Genomic DNA, 19,002 nt, shown 5'->3' on the forward strand with positions numbered 1-19,002 from the left:
AGATTACCTTATTGGAGTTAATAAATGCTAACAAAAGGCATTTCAGTGAAAGAATTAGCTTTATCACTTATTTTCCATCATAGACTATCTTGTCAGATAAGCACTGTTTAAATGTTTTTGCTAACATGTTGATGAAGCCAAGAGCAAATGCTTTTTGTTTTTCAGAAATATTCTAATGAATAGAATGGCATGTCAAAATGGTAAACCCTTGACAAAATTTTTTACAACATTAAATTTAACAGACCTGAAAGTTATTTCAAGAGCTCCACATTCATACATACTCTCTCTTTTGATTTATTTTATTCTCGATGGCCTATTTTAGTCGACATTTCTAGTAAACAGCTCTGATAAACAAAATATACTGAATAGAACCTGACAGTATTTCTATAGCAACGCTTTCCACAGATGAAAAGAAAAATGAATAGAGAAAATTGGGTTTGAAAGGAAAAAATTTTATGTTTTTGCGACTTAAGTAGTTCAGAACCTTTTTAAATTCGTTTTCAAGCCATCTTAGGAAGTATTAACATTCAAATGAATCCATAATAGAAAATAATTAAATGAAAATATGTAGCTTGATTCAGACAAAAAGATAGCCCATGTAGCAAGAAGAAAAAAAGGTAGTTTCCTGAGCTTAGGCTACTGTCCAGATATCCTTCTGAAGAAGAATATTGTTGTAATTGTTTTGAGTGATGAAGGAACTCGAGTTTGAGAGAATGTTGGTTATATATCTTTACATTGATCACCGTAAAATCACAGAGCATTTAAGCAACATGGCAGGGAAGTGAGCTTCACAGCATGCAGCTCGGGGATAGAGCACGAAACTGTGACTCGCCACATTTAGCCCAAGTTATGTTTCTTTGGAGTAGGTAGAAGCCTTAATGTCCTTTCAGTTCAGCTGTGTGATGGTGTGGTCTTGCAACGAGATGTGTTCTGCAAGGTCATGAGTAGTACAGTATGTTATAAAAGCAAAGTGAATTCAGGAATGAGCTGAGGTCTTTAGGGTAACCAGGGGGTGCCTTTGAATTTCATTAAGTAGAACCATATAGGGCAGGGGTGGCCAAACCTAGTTGTGCAGAGCCACAGTTCGGAAGGTTTCTTAAGTTCTTCTTAAAGCATTTGAGGCAATTTCCTTTTGCCAACTGAGCAAGCTCTCAAATGCAAGTCAGCCATTCCAGGTTTAATGGAACCAGTTCACCTGTTAAATACATTAAAATACATGAGTTCCAGGTTTTCAGGAATGGATCATTTAAGGCCAACCCTGTCCGACCTTCTGGACTGTGGTTCTCAGAACCAGCTTCTGAAACAGGTTCATAAATCCAGTCCTCGAGAGTCACAATCTGGAAGGTTTTTGGAGTATTTTTAAATTATCAACTACCGAAGACCTTGAGTTAGACTGATCCAATTAAGTTAATTATTATTAGCTCTATTCCCTAAGGCCTGAGGTGAAACGAAGGACGTTTATTCATCACAGACTGGATGTACTTGGCTACTTGCTGGTGTGAGGGTGCAGAGTAACTAATTGGCCACAGAAAATCCCACTCATTCACTACTTCACAAAATAACCAGTCCATCTCAAATAGGGGACTACACAGTATGCAATACAGTGTATGTAACTTTACAGGATGTTTTTTGAGTCATAGTCACCTTCCCACTGTACTGGAAGTTAAATTTTCTGGAAGAAGCGCTCTCCTGTTCAGGCGCATATTTAAATAGCAAAAAGATCATGTGAAATAAGTAAGTTATTTAATTCTATATTGATAGCTGCCTAATAACACTCTTCAGATTTTAATCCATTGTGTCAATCTAATTTGCACAACATACAGTATATTTGAGACTTACGAGAAAAGGATGTTAAACTTTATGCCAATTCTATTAGGTAAGAAATTATGAAAAAATCAATCCTGTTCTAAACCTGTAATCTTTGAGAAGCTGTTTTTGTAGAACATAATGAGTCTCTGCTTTACACAGATAAATGCATCCAATATTGACATGCTTCACCAGAGAAAAGTATTTTTTTATTCATGTCTTTTCTGCCTCTTGTGCTGAAGCTCCATTCCTCTGTGTTCTATTAATTTCCCTTTCTCAAATCATTTATTCTTCAGCAAAATGTACTCCTTCATTGGAATTCTTGGATGAAGCCCATTGGTGTTTAGGAAGCTAAAGCATCTGGAGAGGTAAAAAACATTAGAGACAGAAAGTTTCTCTAGTCTGTCAAGGTACTGTACTTGTATTACCTGGGAGTAATTTCGCTGCTTAAATACTAGGTCATAAGTCTATAGCTTCACTTCTTTTACCTGGTGTTAAACAAAAAAAATAATAAAAGCTAGATTTGGACCTTTATAACAACATTGTTCATCAACGTAACAGACAGCAGTTTTTTGTAATGATTAAAACTGCGCTGTTGGCATGCCTTGAGGTTGGGAGCTGTGATTTGAGTTGCTGCAGGGCCTGAATGTACCAGCTTCTGACTGGTATCCCGTGTTCCAAACTCACTTTGTATCTCCAATATCTTCTATTACATTATTATCTTGAACGTATCTTCCGTAGAGTAAAATAAATCTCAGATTTGCAAATGCGGGACTTAATACCTTAAGGGGAAATTAGGGGTTTGGTTCCTCAGCTCACAAAACAAGTATTTCCTTAGTAGTGTTTTTGTTATAACTGTTAAAGTATTTCAGAAACAGTTTTACTATTTACTGGTAGTTAAGTATTTTAAATTAAACTCAATGCAGTAAACGTAAAGCATTGCTTTCCCCCTATAATTCAAATTATTGCATTTGCAAATAAATTAGACCATTGTTATATCAAAGCTGACCAAAGTGCATTGTGTAATTTTATAATTGTGTACTCAGGTTTATTTTCAGAATGCATTGTCCTAATATCCCCCTGATCAGGACTTTGTCATTTAATTTCCTAATGATGTACCAAAAACTGCTCCTCAGCTCCCCTTTATTTAGATTTTATCTTGTCCTAAAGTCATGGCTTATTTCTGACTCGTGGTTGAATTTGAAGAAGCAAAAGATAAGAAGCAAGGAGAGTTCATTGCAAAGTGAAGTAGATTATTGTGCCTGAATGAAGCTGTCAAGGATGTCTGAAAGGACAAACCATGGAATGGCAGGAGAGCGATAAAGACCCTATGCGTAGCGGCGAGACGGGGGTTAGCCCGGGCTCAGCTGTTCAGGAAATGCCGTATAGAAACCTATGCCCTCAGGTAGCGGACGTGGGGTGACCTAGTGCTAGGCGGGTTTCAGGACATCCGAACCTCAACGCTGAGCGAGGAGCAGAGCAGAAGCAGGAAGTAAATAGGCTACACAACAAGACACAAATAATCACAGGGAACTAGGAACAGGAGAGAAGTAGAGCTCCCTCTAGGTGTACTGGGTATGACAGAAGCCATTCAGAAAATAATTTCAAACAACCAAAAAGAGGCTTATCTAAAACATTTTTAAAGGCTTGCCATGATATCAGTGCGCACACGTTTTGGCAATAATCAGAAATGACATTCGTTTTGCTGCTCATTTAGACAACACATTGGTTTCTGATTGACAGAATCTGTCTGCTGTTTTGCCTCAGATTTCCACTCTGTTCTGTTTTAGCATAAAGGAAGCAGAAGGTCTGACTATACCTACTGTATCTGGGAGAGTGTTAGAGTAGCACTGAAAAACTGGAGGGTAGACAAAACAAATTATTTCACAAGTCTGAATTTTTCTTAAAGATTACTTTCATTAATATGAATCACTGTAGGAAGCATTCAGAAAGCACTCCCTCTTCTCTCTTTGATTATCATGCACCTAATATTGTGATAGCTTTTAAAATACTATGAAAATCCATCAGGCATTTTGCTTTTCTTTCGCTTTTCTTTTTTCGATTCGATTGGCACATCAGTCAAGCTTATTTTGCAAGTGACACGTATTCCAGGGCCTGTATTACTTAGTACACTGGTTTGCTGACTGATGCTCTGTAGGGAAAACTAGAGATCGATTCAGTGTTGAAATGATAAAAAATGCAGCGTTTCAGCTGCCATGCCACCTACAGGACAACAGAGTGGGAGAGCAGAGACACAGTGCAAGTTGGGTTAGGAAAAACAAGGTAAACACAAGGTACCCACAAGTACAAGCCCAACAGCACACATCTACATGGACCTGTACTAGAAAGAAGACAAAAATAGCCTTAGACTTGATCCGCTCCTCCAGCACACGATGAACAACTGATCTCCCCTGAGATCTCCCCCTAGAGTCTGCTACCCAGGTCCCCATCAGTTCGGCCCTATTTTCAAGCCCCTACCCATTCTCACAAGTGGGTTTGTCTTCCCTGTCCCCCACCTTTGTCCCATGTCTCTGCTCTCTCCCACAAACCTAAAGATGTTCCACAGAGGAAGCATTGTGTTCCTGCTTTTTTCTTTTCATTGTGGAATTATTCTCTGAGCCTCTTAATCCCGTTATAACCCACACAAAACTGAGGGGAGATAGTTTGAGTGCTTTCGTTTCCCCCTCATCTGCTTAAACTAAGAAAATCACTCCGTATTACGGTAAAAATAAAATCCTCTCTAAACAGCTTATTTGTAAATGAAACATTCTTAAAGTAAACTAATATTGTTACTATCTGCATCGATGCAAAGAGATAACTGGAACGTTACACATTAATGAATAACGTTAAAAAAAACTCAGACATCATAAGCAACATATTGTGATAGTGTCGGTAGTGTTAGAAGGCTGCCTGAACACCGGCAGACCGTGTGTTATCTTCCCTGCGGTGTGCCGGTGTGTAGTCGTCTGCAGAGGTTTCGGTTCTCTGGTACTGGAGAGAAATCTTTCTCAGATCGGAGAAATTAGTTTGTGCCGCCGCTGAAAGAAACACATTCGGTTCTGCCATGAACGCTGTCTTGCGGCGCGGTGGGATCTTAAAGCGCTTAGCGTCAGCTGTGGAACCTGCACATTCCCACGCGCCGCGGAGGGGGGAGTGCAGTGGGAGGTGTGTTCCACTGTCACAATATATTAATCGCGTAAGGAATTACCATATTAGTACAAGAAATTAAAGTTGTAATTGTTTTGAGCCTTCAAAATGTATTCAAAGATATGCTGTTAACTTTGATTCTCATACTGACAGATACTTTGAGTTTTGCACATTGATGGCAAGCCAACTGTTGTGAAAAGCACAATACTTGTCTTCCCAATGGTCGAGGACTTAGCCCAATGCCACGGTTAGCTAGCGTGTGAGTCTGAGCACAGTTTTATAGGGGGTGGGCATATCTGTATCTCTATAATAATAGCACTGTCATAGCTTAAGTTTACATTCCAAGGCAACATACTTTGAAACCACTTCAAAGCTTGAGTGCTCAATGTCCATGTATTTATGGTGAAGACATAAGGGACTAACAGCATAAAGATCTGTTGTATTCTAATCTATGCTTTAAAGGGGTGTTTTCCCACGTTTATTAAATGCAGGATTGGGAGGAGCCGCGGCGAACACCCAAGTCGACATTCCATCTGAGGGAGCAGAGGCACCGGTGTGAAGTCAGCGAAAACTGGCAAAAAAATAACAAAAAAAGGAAAAAGAAAAATACACTGCATGGGACAGTGGCATCCTGGGGGAAAAAAAAAGGCGAGGCCAAAAACAAAAGAAACTGAACCTGCCTGGTGGAGATACACAATGGGACAGGGGAGGAAAGGTTTAGCCTGCCCCAGTGTAGATACACGGCAGGACAGGAGAAAAGAAAAATAAAATAAAATGAAGCAAAAATGACGGCTTAATGCTTGCATCACAATCCCCCTCCAGGACTGTCGATGGAACATTCTCCCCTTGCAGGGGTTTGCTCATCCCTCCGACAGGGTGCTCAGTGTGTTCTTTAAAGGCCCCCACAGCTGTGGCTCATCCTAAATTAGCCAGGGAGCTGTGGTTGTTAAGGCAACGCATTGTCGCCCTTAATCCAGGGCTCTGCCTCCACACTGAACACACTCCCATTTAATGCCACAATGTCTACATATCGACTTTTCCAAGTGCAGGAACATCTCTATGTTTTTTACACCTTTCATAGCTGACACAGGAAAGGTGTTTTAGTTAGACATGAAATGTGTACTTCAGCGGAAATGAGGTTTCTCCATAGGGTTCCTGGGTTTACTCTCGGTGACAGGGTGAGGAGTTCGGCAGTCTAGGAGGTCCTTGGTGTAAAGCCACTGCTCCTCTGGATCAAGTGGAGCCAGTTGAGGTGGCTCAGGTATCTGATGAGGATCCCCCCTGGGCCTCTCGCTGGAGTTGTACCCACTCATTTTGATTTAAAGTGCAACCCACTGGGAAGAGACCCTGAGGCACACCCAGGACACACTGGAGGGATTATATCTCCCAGCTGGTCTGGGAGCAGCTGGGAATCTCCCAGAAGGAGATGGAGACTGTTGCTAGGGAATTCTGGTCTGCCCTGCTCAGCCTGTCACCACCACGACCCTCACCGGCAGTAAGTGGCTTTAGAAAATGATGATGACTAAATGGGTAATGCAAGTACCTTAGATTTTATGCCACTTATGGTTGTGACATTACACTTATATTTCTGCTTTACCTCCCAGCACAGAAATACAATTGTTCCATATTTAGTACAAGGCACTGAAAGTGTTTTTTTTAAGTTGATGTCGTGCCTACCACAGTGATGAGCTCCACATATTTATTACTATCAAAAACCGAAGGGTTGGCATCATAATCTCTCAGGTTTAGATTTGATCTAGTGCTTTTGAATGTGACCCTTCCATGCTATGTTGTTTGCTTTCTGCTTCACAGTGCTACATCTGGTCACAATTCTTGTGTGAGATTTTTCCCCTTCAATTTGAATTGCATTGGATAAGTCAGTAAACAGCCTCACTCTGCATTTGGCGAGCATTTGTGGGATTGATCTGGCACAGCTCCTGCACTGTACAGTTAATCAGAAATGCCACCATGTTTGAGTCTCAGCCAGTACCCCCTATGTGAGAGCTCTTGTTTACCTCGCATTGTAAAACAAAACTGTCACAGGTTTTCTAAGAGTGAAGTAGTACATTATTTTAAGGCAGGTGTGCACATGAAATATTGACTATGTGCAGTGGCTTCCCTTTTACATTTGAGCCTGTCTTGTAAAGAAACAGAGCCCTTTCTGATAACTTATTAAAAACAAATTTATAAATAAATGTCATTAAAGCCATATTTTATGAGAATCGGGTACTGTTAATGTGTTTCCATTCATGTGAAATTAGATGTGGTTACTTACATTCTACATATTTACTATACAGTATACTGTATGAAAATTAGCAGTCCGGATAGCTGTTTTGCCCTTGTCATGGCCATATCTTACATTTACGACAGAAACGGACGTATACTGTAGGTATAGTTTTGTAGAAGACATTACAGTCTATGTAGGTCTTTAACTTGTTATTAAAAATAAAATAAATATCTAAACACCCACCACAGATTGTAAGGTCTCTCTCAAAGCTGGATAGATTGACACATTAATAGAGAAGCTATGTAGCAGCAGCCAGTTACGAAGAGGTGAAAAAGAGAATTGCCTCTGGCTGTCCTCTGCCCACATTCGAACCATGGCGTTGATTGCAGGCATGGAAGTGCGCACTTATTCCATCCGAAAGGAGAGAAGGATGGAGAGAAGATGTAAGGCTTAAATACCTTCTATGCATAATAAAATGAGGGCTTTATTCTGGTGCAGCGGCACAATGAATGTGCCAGTGGGCTCTTTTGTCTTTGTCCGCTGGTCTCGGGGATCCCAATTTCCTTTTCAAAGACACAGAGATGAGCTTTTTTGTTTCTGTGCATTTGACAACAGTCTCTTTGATCGGCAAAATATCAGGGGTGATGGCATTAGTCTTTTCTCCTTTCATGCAAATCCGGCTCTGTCATATGGCACATCATGCAGTCTTCCTCCTGACATGCACTTCCTTTTTTCTCCCTCCTGCTCTCTCTTTCTGCCTCTAGGTGAAGATTTTACCCCTGATGACGGTCATCGGGGTGCAGGTAGCCCCACGTCATGATTGACCTAATTGAAAGAGACAGGGGTAGCCTGGGATTCAGATCAGGAAAGGAAGGCTCCTCTACATATGTTTGTATTCAATGAGAAGAGCCCGTAAAGGTATGAATGACCACATTCCTTCAAATTCAGGTATTTATCTTTTTTTTTTTGTAATCATTGAGGTAATTACCAGCAAAATATTATTGTCAAGTTTTCCAGGAGGACTGTACAGGGAAACATTCTATAAAGACTAGTGCTGTTGTGCAACTACAAACTGCACCCGCCTGTGCATTTCAGTGTGTGGAGTCCTGGACTGGTTTATCCCTGAGGTCTGGGGATGCTCAACATTATTGTTACCCAAAGGGATTCTGCTGGGCTTATGTGTGGAAGACATGAGAGGAGAGGAATATTAGTCAAACGTTGTGTGCGATTACTGCCAGTTGTGGGAATGTGCTTGATTCATCTGAGATTGTAAAGCCCTGGGAGAACTGGGCCTTATTCTGTCCCTTCAGGGGATCAACATCTCTCCACTACGAAATCGCAGATAGTTAAAAACAACCCCAGGAACACAGTGAGGTATATATCTCTGATTAGTTTTAACACAGAAGCACCTGGCAGCAGTGGGATTCAAACCCACACCCCCAAAGAGACTGGAGCCTTAATCCTGCACCTGAGACCACTTGGCCAGGCTACAGGGCCTAAAGTGCGACTCCCTGTTCCATGAGCTCCTGCTCCGCAGTTTCAGAGCTGGGACAGGGAAATGGCATGGGCAAAAGCAAGTGGTAAGGATTGGAGGGATTCTTTCATTGCGCAAATCTGGCCCCATCATCCACTTGCACGGATTGATAGTGGACAATCAGCTGTTTCGGAAAGTTTTTTTGATGATAGTTTGATATTTTAGAATGTGTATTGATTATGAGAGGAGCCATGGTAGCTGAGATGGCAAGGGCATCTACTGTAGCTCCTGACTGGAAAGTCCTGGGTTCAATCCCAGGTAGGGGCAAGCGATGTAGCTTGCTCTAATTCCTTCCAGACGGCTCCCAGGTCCACTCAGCCTGCTTTCCAAATGAGTACTGGGGTTTAATCCCTCCAGGGGTAATAGGCCGGCTGGAGCATGCTGCTGACCACATCACCTCCACCTCCAGTGTTGGATGGTCCAGAAAAATGGTGGCCCATTCCCCCATGGGCCTTTATGGCCTGGAAAGGGGACTGACCTACTGTACCTACTGATAGTGAGATGTTTTCTTTGAAATAAAGTTTATTTTGTTAGAAAAAATATATATATAAATATATATATATTTTTTACCTTTTCTTTGTTGTCATTGGAATTAAGGAGTGAAATAGGCTAGACCCATCTGTGGATGTGTTTAAGAGTTTATATTTTATAGTTTGATCCTCTCCCCATTTCAGTGATTTGTGCTAGCCCAGCTGCGGTGCATTCATCATATTAATGCAGTCAGGGCTTGCTAAGAGTACTAAAGTCATAGCAGACCCAGAAAGAGGCAGAGCTTATCTGTGGCAGTCTGAATTTGTCCAAAGAAAATGGCAGGAAAATAGCTCGTTTCTCACACAGTTCAGTGTGCATTGCCATAGTGATCCAGGCCACCACTTGACTAAAGCCACTGTCATTTACAGACCAATCTGTTTTTATCAGAGATTTAGATTTATGCTCTTTTCATTGAAGCTAATTTGTTTCATATTTTTGCTGTTTCTTTGTTCTCATGGACGGTGGGGATTTTCTTCACCGGTCTCCCTCAGCATGGATTTGTGCAACAGCACCAATGGCACTGCTGAAGTGGTCAATAAAGGCCCCACCAGTAAGATCCTGATATCCCTGACTCTGTCCCTGCTGGCGTTGATGACCACGGCCATCAACTCTCTGGTGATCACAGCCATCATCGTCACCAGGAAGCTGCACCATCCTGCCAACTATTTGATTTGTTCACTGGCCGTCACTGACTTTCTGGTGGCCATCCTTGTGATGCCCTTCAGCATCGTCTACATCATGAAAGAGACCTGGATCATGGGCCAAGTGGTGTGTAACATCTGGCTGAGCGTCGACATCACTTGTTGCACCTGCTCCATCCTGCACCTGGCTGCCATAGCCCTGGACCGCTACCGGGCCATCACAGATGCAGTGGAATACTCCCGCAAAAGGACACCCAAGCGTGCTGCCATCATGATCTCGGTGGTATGGACCATCTCCATCTTCATCTCAATGCCCCCACTGTTCTGGAGGCACCAGAACGAAAACAAGGACGACGAATGCCTCATCAAGCACAACCACATCGCCTTCACCATCTACTCCACTTTTGGGGCCTTCTACATCCCCCTTGCTCTCATTCTTATCCTGTATTACAAGATCTACAGGGCAGCCAAGACCCTGTACCACAAGAGGAGCGTCAGCCGCATTACCAAGGAGGAGATGAATGGCAACATGCTGCCGGAGTGCATGGACAAGCGCTCAAAGAGCAATCCTGCCCTGTGCCCTCCAGAGAAGTCCTACTCTGAGCCTTCTACTGAAGGGGAGCGCATGCACATCACCATCAAGAGCCCCAAGAGTGAATCCCACCGGGAAAAGTCCTGGAGGAGACAAAAGATTTCCAGCACCAGGGAAAAGAAAGCAGCCACGACTCTAGGCTTAATCTTGGGGGCTTTTGTGATTTGTTGGCTGCCTTTCTTTCTCAAGGAACTCATCGTCAACGTCTGCTCTGTGTGCAGCGTGTCCTTAGAAGTGGCTGACTTCCTGACATGGCTGGGGTACCTAAATTCTCTTATTAACCCCCTCATCTACACCATCTTCAATGAGGATTTCAAAAAGGCTTTCCAAAAGCTCATCAAGTGCAGACATTACCTTTGATGGAGAGAGGACGAGCAGTGAAGGACTTTGAGCAGAAGAACCAAACCTCATTTAAATGGTCCAAGAGGAAAACTGACACTGGGGGGCACAGATCTCAGTAATGTGAGTTACATTACAATGACACTACATCTTAATGAATGTGGACCCTCTATTTTCCCATGGAACTCAAGACTATTTCTGTATTATTTTTTAATTTGATTTGTGAGGTTCCTTTGTCACCATATTTATGACAACGATCTACACCACTGCTTGTGGTTTATTGCTTTAAATATTTTTTATCTAGTTTCCTTTTGATTTGTAGGGTCATTTTCTTTATTTGATATGAATGAATGGTGAATGCTGAAGAGTATCGCCAAAGGGTTACAGGGGAGAAGATGTGCTTGTCAGACGACACTATGGTAATAATTATGACCATTGGTATAACACTGTTCTCATTTCATACCATTAGAAGGCTTACTGTTTGAAATGAAGACACTATACCTGTTTCTGTGGTTTCATATCCAGAGATTACCTTAAATATATCCACAGCTTTGTTATCTTTTAAGACACAGTTCTCTGTGTTCCTTCTAAAGTTGCCATCAGGTAAGCATTGCAGAGATCAACAAGACGATCAGTCAGTTTAAATCTGCTTTTCTGTCTGAATGCTGTGAAACTAATGGAGTCTATTAACCAAGCATTTTCTCCCATTTTTTTATTAGCAAATATCAAAACAACAAGCGCACAGCACCCTTTTAACTCAATGTGTGAAGTATCAAGCTCCAGTCCCTTACGTCTAATGGGCGTTGACACTTCCTAAGAGAGAATTAACAAGGGAAGATGGAGGAGATGTAAGAACTGATGAGTAGCAATAGAGCCTGTGTGGTGTCTTTTTTGAAACCTGAGTATTTCTGTAGATTTTTATTCATATTATTGAGTGCAAAAAAATCTGAGCCAGAACAATACATTATTTATTCTTTATACCAGCTTATAAAAGGATTTCATTGCACTGCATGATGCTTTCTTGCACAGCGGCACAGAGCGATAATATCTTGTAAATTAGGTACAGAATCCTGTACAGTTGGAGTGCTCTGTGGAATGTGTATGTTGTGATTTGTCCCTGCTGAGGAATCACCTTGAGGGTACACGGGATATACAGCTTAGTCAAGTGCAGAGTAGGGAAAGGGAGTCATATAAAAACTAAAGCATGTCCATGATTGAGAGCCAAACTACAGATGCGCAATCAACTTATCATTACCATTTTATTTAATCCTTAGCATCTTTTAATCAGTATTCATGATAGAAAATACCAATATCTGATATTCTGAACATTATTCAAGACTAGCCTATTCGTGACATTTCATATTTAGGGGAACCGACATAGTGAGGAGGAAAAATCATTCTTTACACAATTGCACTGAGGAGCCGAGGAGTGCAATCAATTCATACAATTAAATCCAATTAACCTCATTTGTCAAGCCATCACTGCATTGCAACTTCGTTTTATTATGCATTACTCTTCGTGCTTAATTACATTAATTTTGACAGGCAGTAACTGGGTTTTGACAGGCAGCCCATTTCGTGTCCACTCATTTTCAGATTTCCCCCCAGTGTACTGTATGAATGTGTCACTCATGGATTTAAGGTACACATCCATCACCACAACTGGGTTTTCAGGAATCATGGTTTAAATTGTGCCTGTAGGAGAAATGCACTGATGATTGCTAGCATTGTACATTTTTTATATGTTGCCATAGACACCTCAATATTGTATTTGCAGCTAATTATTTTATTGCACAAAGCCTTTTCATTTCATTTTTGGATTGGAAGCACTTTAAGAGTAGCAACAATCTACGTGCTTTTTCAACTGTTTTCAAGAACATTTTTTTTTACCTGCTTTGGATTTACTGTAAATGTTATTAAGCGTAAGCATATTAAGCATAATATTATTATAAGCGTATTATAAGTATAATAATAATATTATTATGCTTATCGATCCAACAAGAGAAATAAAAGGCTGTCAGCTTAAGATGCCGCCAAAGTTTTGTTTCAGGTTCCATGGGGCTGATGTGACTGTGTGGCGATATGGGAAGTGTTTTCCTTGCAAATCCCGAATTCACGACAATTAGGAAAATTAGATGAGGCCAGCAGTCACCGAACTTCAAACCTTCAAAGGAAGAGATGTCTTCTTCTTTGCACAAGAAAGATGGCTTCTCTTTCAAAAGGTACAACAAAAATGTAAGGATTGTACTGTAAAATGTCACAAAATAAATTGTAATCATATATAAGTTGTATACAGTATATAAATAGAAGGAAATGGGAAATTGTGTATATGTATTGTAAAAAATATTTTTCTTGGTCATCCAGATTCTTTGTACAATAAATGGAGCAAATATTGCTTTTTTCTGTTATTGTTTTCTTTCTCAGCAGACAGGCCTGTTTTCAGCTGCTCACAGGATCCACTATCATCACACATATTCTCCCTGTTTGTTTTTTCAGACATGCCAAGAAACATTGTATTTGGACTGGAAGCACCATCGCTCAGTGCTGGGCAACACATTTAAAACCATTATGGTTGCTTTGAGGTCTAGCTTTTTGTATTTGTAAATTCATCCATCCATTTGCTAACCACTTTATCCAATACAGGGTTGCAGGGGAGCCAGACTTATCCCAGCAAGCAACAGGGCGCAAGGGCAAGGCAGGGTGCACCTTGGATGGGACAACAGTCCATCGCAGGACACACACAAACACTCACACCAGGTCCACTTTTCTTAGAAGCCAGTTATCCTACTATTATGTCTTAGGACTGTGGGGACTGTGGGGAAAAACTGGTACACCCAGAGAAATCCCAAATGAACACAACATACAAACTGTACGCAGGCATTACCCCAATAATTGAACCCAGGGCCCCAGCACTGCGAGATAGCAATGCTAACCACTGCACCACTGTCTTGACCTTGGAGAGTAATATGAATGATAAGTTCAATATACTGTATATACTGTACAGTATTTGCTTTTTTGGGTAATTCTATGCATACAATTCATCATATTCGATAATATTACATATTATAAACACTTTATATACAGTACCTTCTGTTCTTGGGGTGGGTTGGCTTCATTTTTTTTTTTCTCTCAATTGAAAAATGCATGCTCAATTGGATTTAAATCTTTTTTCTCCTGACAAACGCCTGTGTGGCACTGGCCACATGTTTTCAGTCATTGTCATGCTGTGTGGTGAAGTGCTACTCAATAGAAATTGAAGCATTTTCTTCATAAGCAGACATAATGTTTCTGTACATTACAGAATTAATTCCTCTTCTGCCAACATTGGTTTCATCAATTACAATAAAGAGCAGCAAGACACCTTCAGTGTCACCTATGTATCCCCAGACCTTGGCATTACCTCAGAGATGAGCCAGGAGAGTTATAGAACAAAGTTTCATGGATAGAAGAAAACATGATAAACCTTTACCAAAACTGATTTAGAGGTTAAAGTTTGAAAGAAGAAGGAATCACAAGTGCTCCAAAGAACCTCATCTCCATTGAGCTTCACAGTTGAGGTGCTGTTCAGTATCAGGAGACTGTCAAATACTTATAACATGAGGAACATATTGTTAATGGTGATTTTTGAAACCAGGACATGGTAGTCATTCAGAATTAATTAATTGTAACTGTAGCTGTTAAGGGTTACATGTCTGATTTTCAAAGCAATGATTAACTGTGACCCATTGCATTTTTCTTTCAATCAGCTTCTAATCATGGTAAGTTCATTTTTTAAAGTATTTTCTTCAACACTAATAATTTTATTGTTAAAATGACAGTTTTGCTTATTACAGAAGAAACAGAGGAAAAGAACCAGACTGAAACTGTTGTGTTGCAAGATTGGCATGACGAGAGTGAGATGTTATGAAAATCCTGTAATAGTGCATATTCATTGTATTCATTATTCATTAGCTGGGAAATCAATCTTGAGCAGTTTGTACAGAAGTCACAGCCTGCCTCTTTACTGCTGCCACTTGTGTAACATACCAGAGAATGAACAGTATGAAACACTCTTCCCTCAGTCACTGAAGAACGCAGATTCTCAATTCCTCAAACCCAAGGTATTAATCTCTTGACCTGATGGGCTCATATATTTTTAAATACTAAAGAGTGGGCGTGCAAAAACAGTGAACTCCAAAAGGCCTCCAGCTATTCATCTCTGAAGGTCTTCAATTCACATTTTCCTGCTGTCCTGCTGAACCTAATGTAAACAAAACAGAAATTCTGCCATTTTAGACTCTTAATGTACATATATTGTAAACTAAAAAGTGTAAAAGTCCTGAAAAAACTATATAAAAAGACAAACACAGTTTCCAACACAGGAGAATGAATCACTGATGCTGGGGACAAGTAATAGTTGAGAAACGCTGAGCTGTTCTTCCTATTGACACTCTTTGTGCCATAGGTTCAAATTTATATTCTTTTAAGTTATCTGTGCTTACCAATGGATACTTTTTAAATATATTAATCACACAAATACCATAAATGTGTCGCGATTAGAGTCTATTCATTGACTCAAGACTGGAAATGTCTAGTTGATGTGAGACACGTTAAAAATGTGAAAATGTTAATGCAAAAGGTGTTAATGTAAGAAAGTCGTTTAGCTGCTATGGATGCTTATTATCAAAGTGTTTAAAGAAAAAAGAAGATAACAAGAGCTCCCGGTAGTCTAATCACAAATAAATGCAGCTAAAATGAACAATATGATCATGGCACCTTGGCATATCTGCGTTTATCACATGAATAAAAGTTGTTTAAATTTAAGCCCTTCAACAAAATGGCATGACAGAATCCTATGTAGCAGGAATTGAGGTGACATTACTGGTGACAAGGTATAATTGCCTGCTGCTTGTCATGTCAGTTTCAGATGATCCTCTGGACAGGTGCTTCTTTAGGGCACAGAAGAGATGAAAATCACTGGGTACCAGGTTGGGGCTGTGAGGTAGGTGGTCCAGCAGCTCCAGGCTGTAGCACCACTGATATTTTTGTGAAGACCTGGAATACACAGAGACACAGAGAGGGTGGTTGGGAAGTGGCACACTATGGGCACACTGCCCAGGGTAAAGAGGCCTTTCATTGCAGAGACAGCAGGTGTCACACATTTGTCTTTTTTAATCATGCCTTCAATGTGGCCTGGAAAAGACACCTGAGTGCCCAGGTCCCTGCTCCTCATGAACATCTATCCTGTTGTAATTGAAAGGTGTTGTACCACATCCACAACTGTTTCTGTGACTTTGTACTGGTGTTGTATCACATCCAGGAGCTAGCAATGGATTTCTGGGCATTTTGCTCATTGAAATATCATGTGCAGCTCAGAATCTGGCCATGCCTATTTAAGATAAGCCTAATTTAAATTTACAGTCGATGAATGGTCATGTGGCAGACTCCTGTGAGTTTGAGATGAAGTAGACAATAGTATTACCATCTTTAACTATAAAACCCACTGTGCTCACTCAAAATTGTTGTTGGAAATTCACAGGATCTTGATCTTGAACTGATTGGTGATTCAAAATGTATTTACAAATAATTAAAGATAGCTTTATTTAGATAGCTTTATTCGCCAACTGTCAATTGATTTGGAATAGCTGACTGTGTGACTTCCATCTTGGCTTGAAGCTGCAAACCATGCAGTAGCATACAGGAGGATGTGGACATACAGGCTGACTCTCACAGCCGGCTCACACAAGGTACATGGCACAGCCCTGTACTTCACAGAGAGGTGTGTTTCTCCCTGCAAGACCAGAGGAGGCGCTATGGGTGGAGAAAGTTGTGGCCAACAAATCCCACCCTCCCCTGTGTGCTGCTTGGGGAATTCTGCTCAGTCAGCTAGTGATGTGACCCAGGCTCGAACCTGTGATCAGGGAGCATAATCTGCATTGGACAAGTACCTTCACTGTTACAGCCACTCAGCAGGCCCCTGGTAACTAATTTTGATTAACTTACCTTGTAAAAACAAAGCTCATAAAATATATTTTGCTGTAGATATCGGCCCTTGCCATGTGCAGTATTAACGTGACAGGTAGACTTGGGCCCCTTTATAAATGTCTGTTGTGGCCAGTGGGCTTGGCAGAAGCTGCCATGTTCATTGAAAATCACTGACAAGCTTCTTCTTCAATGTGACTTTGACCCCTTTGTCTTTTTACATCATTCTCTCTCATATTTAGGAACAGACATTCTTGGCAACCTTATGACCACATGTTCTTCTTGTGCACCATGGGAGTTCAAATGTTGTTTGACCTACAGTATGTAAAAATATTTCAAGGTCAGAGCAGGGCCTTCCTTTAGACAACTGAGGGTGTGTCCCAGACAAGGTAAAACATGCAGTGTTGTATATGTTACAGTAAGAATGTTAAAGCCAAAAACCTTCACAAAATCTCTAAATATCTCCATACATTCTTACTGTATCAAACAGGTTTCAGGTGTTTTTGTTTCTAATCCCCTTTCCTGCAGTTATTTTTTTTTCGAAAACGTGTCTGGGTTTGTGCCCAGACAGCATATGAAATGCAAGAACACAATCTGCCTGGCACTAGATTCAATTCACACTTTTGGTTCTGGCTGTCTGCTGTCGAAGAAATCTGTTGCATCCGCTGTTTTTTTATATATATAACATTATTGTGAGGTTGTTGAGTCGCTGGTGAAGTAGGGGGGATTAATGGATTAATGGTGAAGTGTTTTTCCACTGACAAGGTGCTGAGAGAAGAGGAGCTTGTTATTCAAGCTCTGTGATGCCTCTTACTTTCCTCCTGTCCTTTTGTGTGGACCTGCGTGGTTTAACAGATCACTGCAGCCACAAGCACTGTGACCCAGACTGCAAGAAACAGGCTCCCCCTGAGACACTGCAGGGGGCAGCTTAAGGCTCAAGACACTTCTTTTCCAGGTTCCTTAATGTAATTTATTCTTCTGGAGGGTGGGGGGGAACCAAATTGTAAAAAAAGACTAAATAAACCTCACAGACACGTCCTGGAATTCCTAGTCAGTTACAACAGCTCGACTGTGTCAGTAAAGCCTTTTCTCAGCTTAAAACAGTTGAAACCCTGTTTCTAGAGGAAAACTGTGTGTTATTATCTGCATAACTCTACTGCTGAGTTAACTCACTGGAGGAATTCCCCTCGTACCTATCCAGTACCTCAATCACAGACTGTTGTGCTAAGTCTTACTGCTCAGTGCTGTCCTTCCAGTATCATGGCCACCCACCCCTGTGATCCAGTGACACCCTAACCACAATTCAAATGGCAAAGGTGACTGAATACTGAGCACGGTAGACCTGGAACCACCCTTCGGATTATAAATCCCACCATCCTACTACAGATCTGGAGGAGAGAAATACGGTCAAAAAGTAGGAGAAAAAGAAATATAAGAGGCTCGCAAACTATAGTAATGCAAAATAAGTTCTCTGGGGAATGGAGTCATTTGACCTGGTTTTCTCCAGAGGTGACATTGAATTAATGTGCCCTGTATCTCAGATCCAGTCAAGAGAAAGGGGCTTTGTGTCATCTTCCAATAATGCATCCAGAAAAGCTCTGTTTGAAACTTGATGGTCCAGTGGTGCCCTTTAACTGTGCTTTCTGCTTTGCTCTGCTTCTTCTTTGAGGTTGAATTAAAAAAGGCAGCATTTCAACGAAGTTAATTAAGGGTATTAATGTATATTGGAAAGTCCATCTTTAGGTGAGACAGAGCCACCTGTTGGAGGGAAAGCAATACTGTACGTTCTGATACTTTTTTTTTCTTTAAATGTTAAGTATTACATGGGATGTTTTTGTTTTTCTTTATAATGACGTTTCTGGATTTTATCTTCAGCCTTCTTCAATAGCTCATAAGTGAAAAAGCTTACTGTGCCCCTGTTGTTTCTTCACTATAAACATATTATATATATTATTGTATTATAATTCAAGTAACTGCTGTAGTTATGAAGAAGAGCAGACTTAAATAAGCTTCAACTATTGTTTATGTAATTTTATATTTCAAACTGCTCTCCTGTCACCTCAGTTACTTTACTGATTTTGAGCCTGTATCTACCTATAGCTTGTACATACAGATGCTCTCCTGAAATGGCTCACATATGGTTATCTTCCGTTTCTCCTCATAACACTACCAATGAAAAAAAGCACTGGTTTCTTAAACTGTAGACTCTTCAGGGAAAGCTAAA

At 40.7% G+C, this 19,002-nt stretch overlaps 1 protein-coding gene across 3 annotated transcripts in view; it reads left to right on the top strand.

The window, feature by feature from the left end:
* The window catches only part of LOC148676560 (5-hydroxytryptamine receptor 1F-like), a 71,292-nt gene extending 58,080 nt beyond the window's left edge, over positions 1–13,212 (top strand). The window contains exons 2-4 of one of the 3 annotated variants that reach the window (XM_088608697.1): positions 2,103–2,174; positions 7,945–8,128; positions 9,737–13,212. In XM_088608697.1, the coding sequence (XP_088464823.1) occupies positions 9,738–10,838 (1,101 nt within the window). In that variant the 5' untranslated portion in view covers positions 2,103–2,174; positions 7,945–8,128; position 9,737 and the 3' untranslated portion in view covers positions 10,839–13,212. The remainder of the gene's footprint in view (positions 1–2,102; positions 2,175–7,944; positions 8,129–9,736) is intronic. The other 2 variants (XM_088608693.1, XM_088608696.1) reach the window with 2 other exon arrangements.
* Positions 13,213–19,002: the final 5,790 nt, after the last annotated feature.

Source organism: Lepisosteus platostomus, chromosome 2 (genome assembly GCF_059453375.1).
Source record: "Lepisosteus platostomus isolate fLepPlt1 chromosome 2, fLepPlt1.hap1, whole genome shotgun sequence".
Lineage (NCBI taxonomy): Eukaryota > Metazoa > Chordata > Actinopteri > Semionotiformes > Lepisosteidae > Lepisosteus > Lepisosteus platostomus.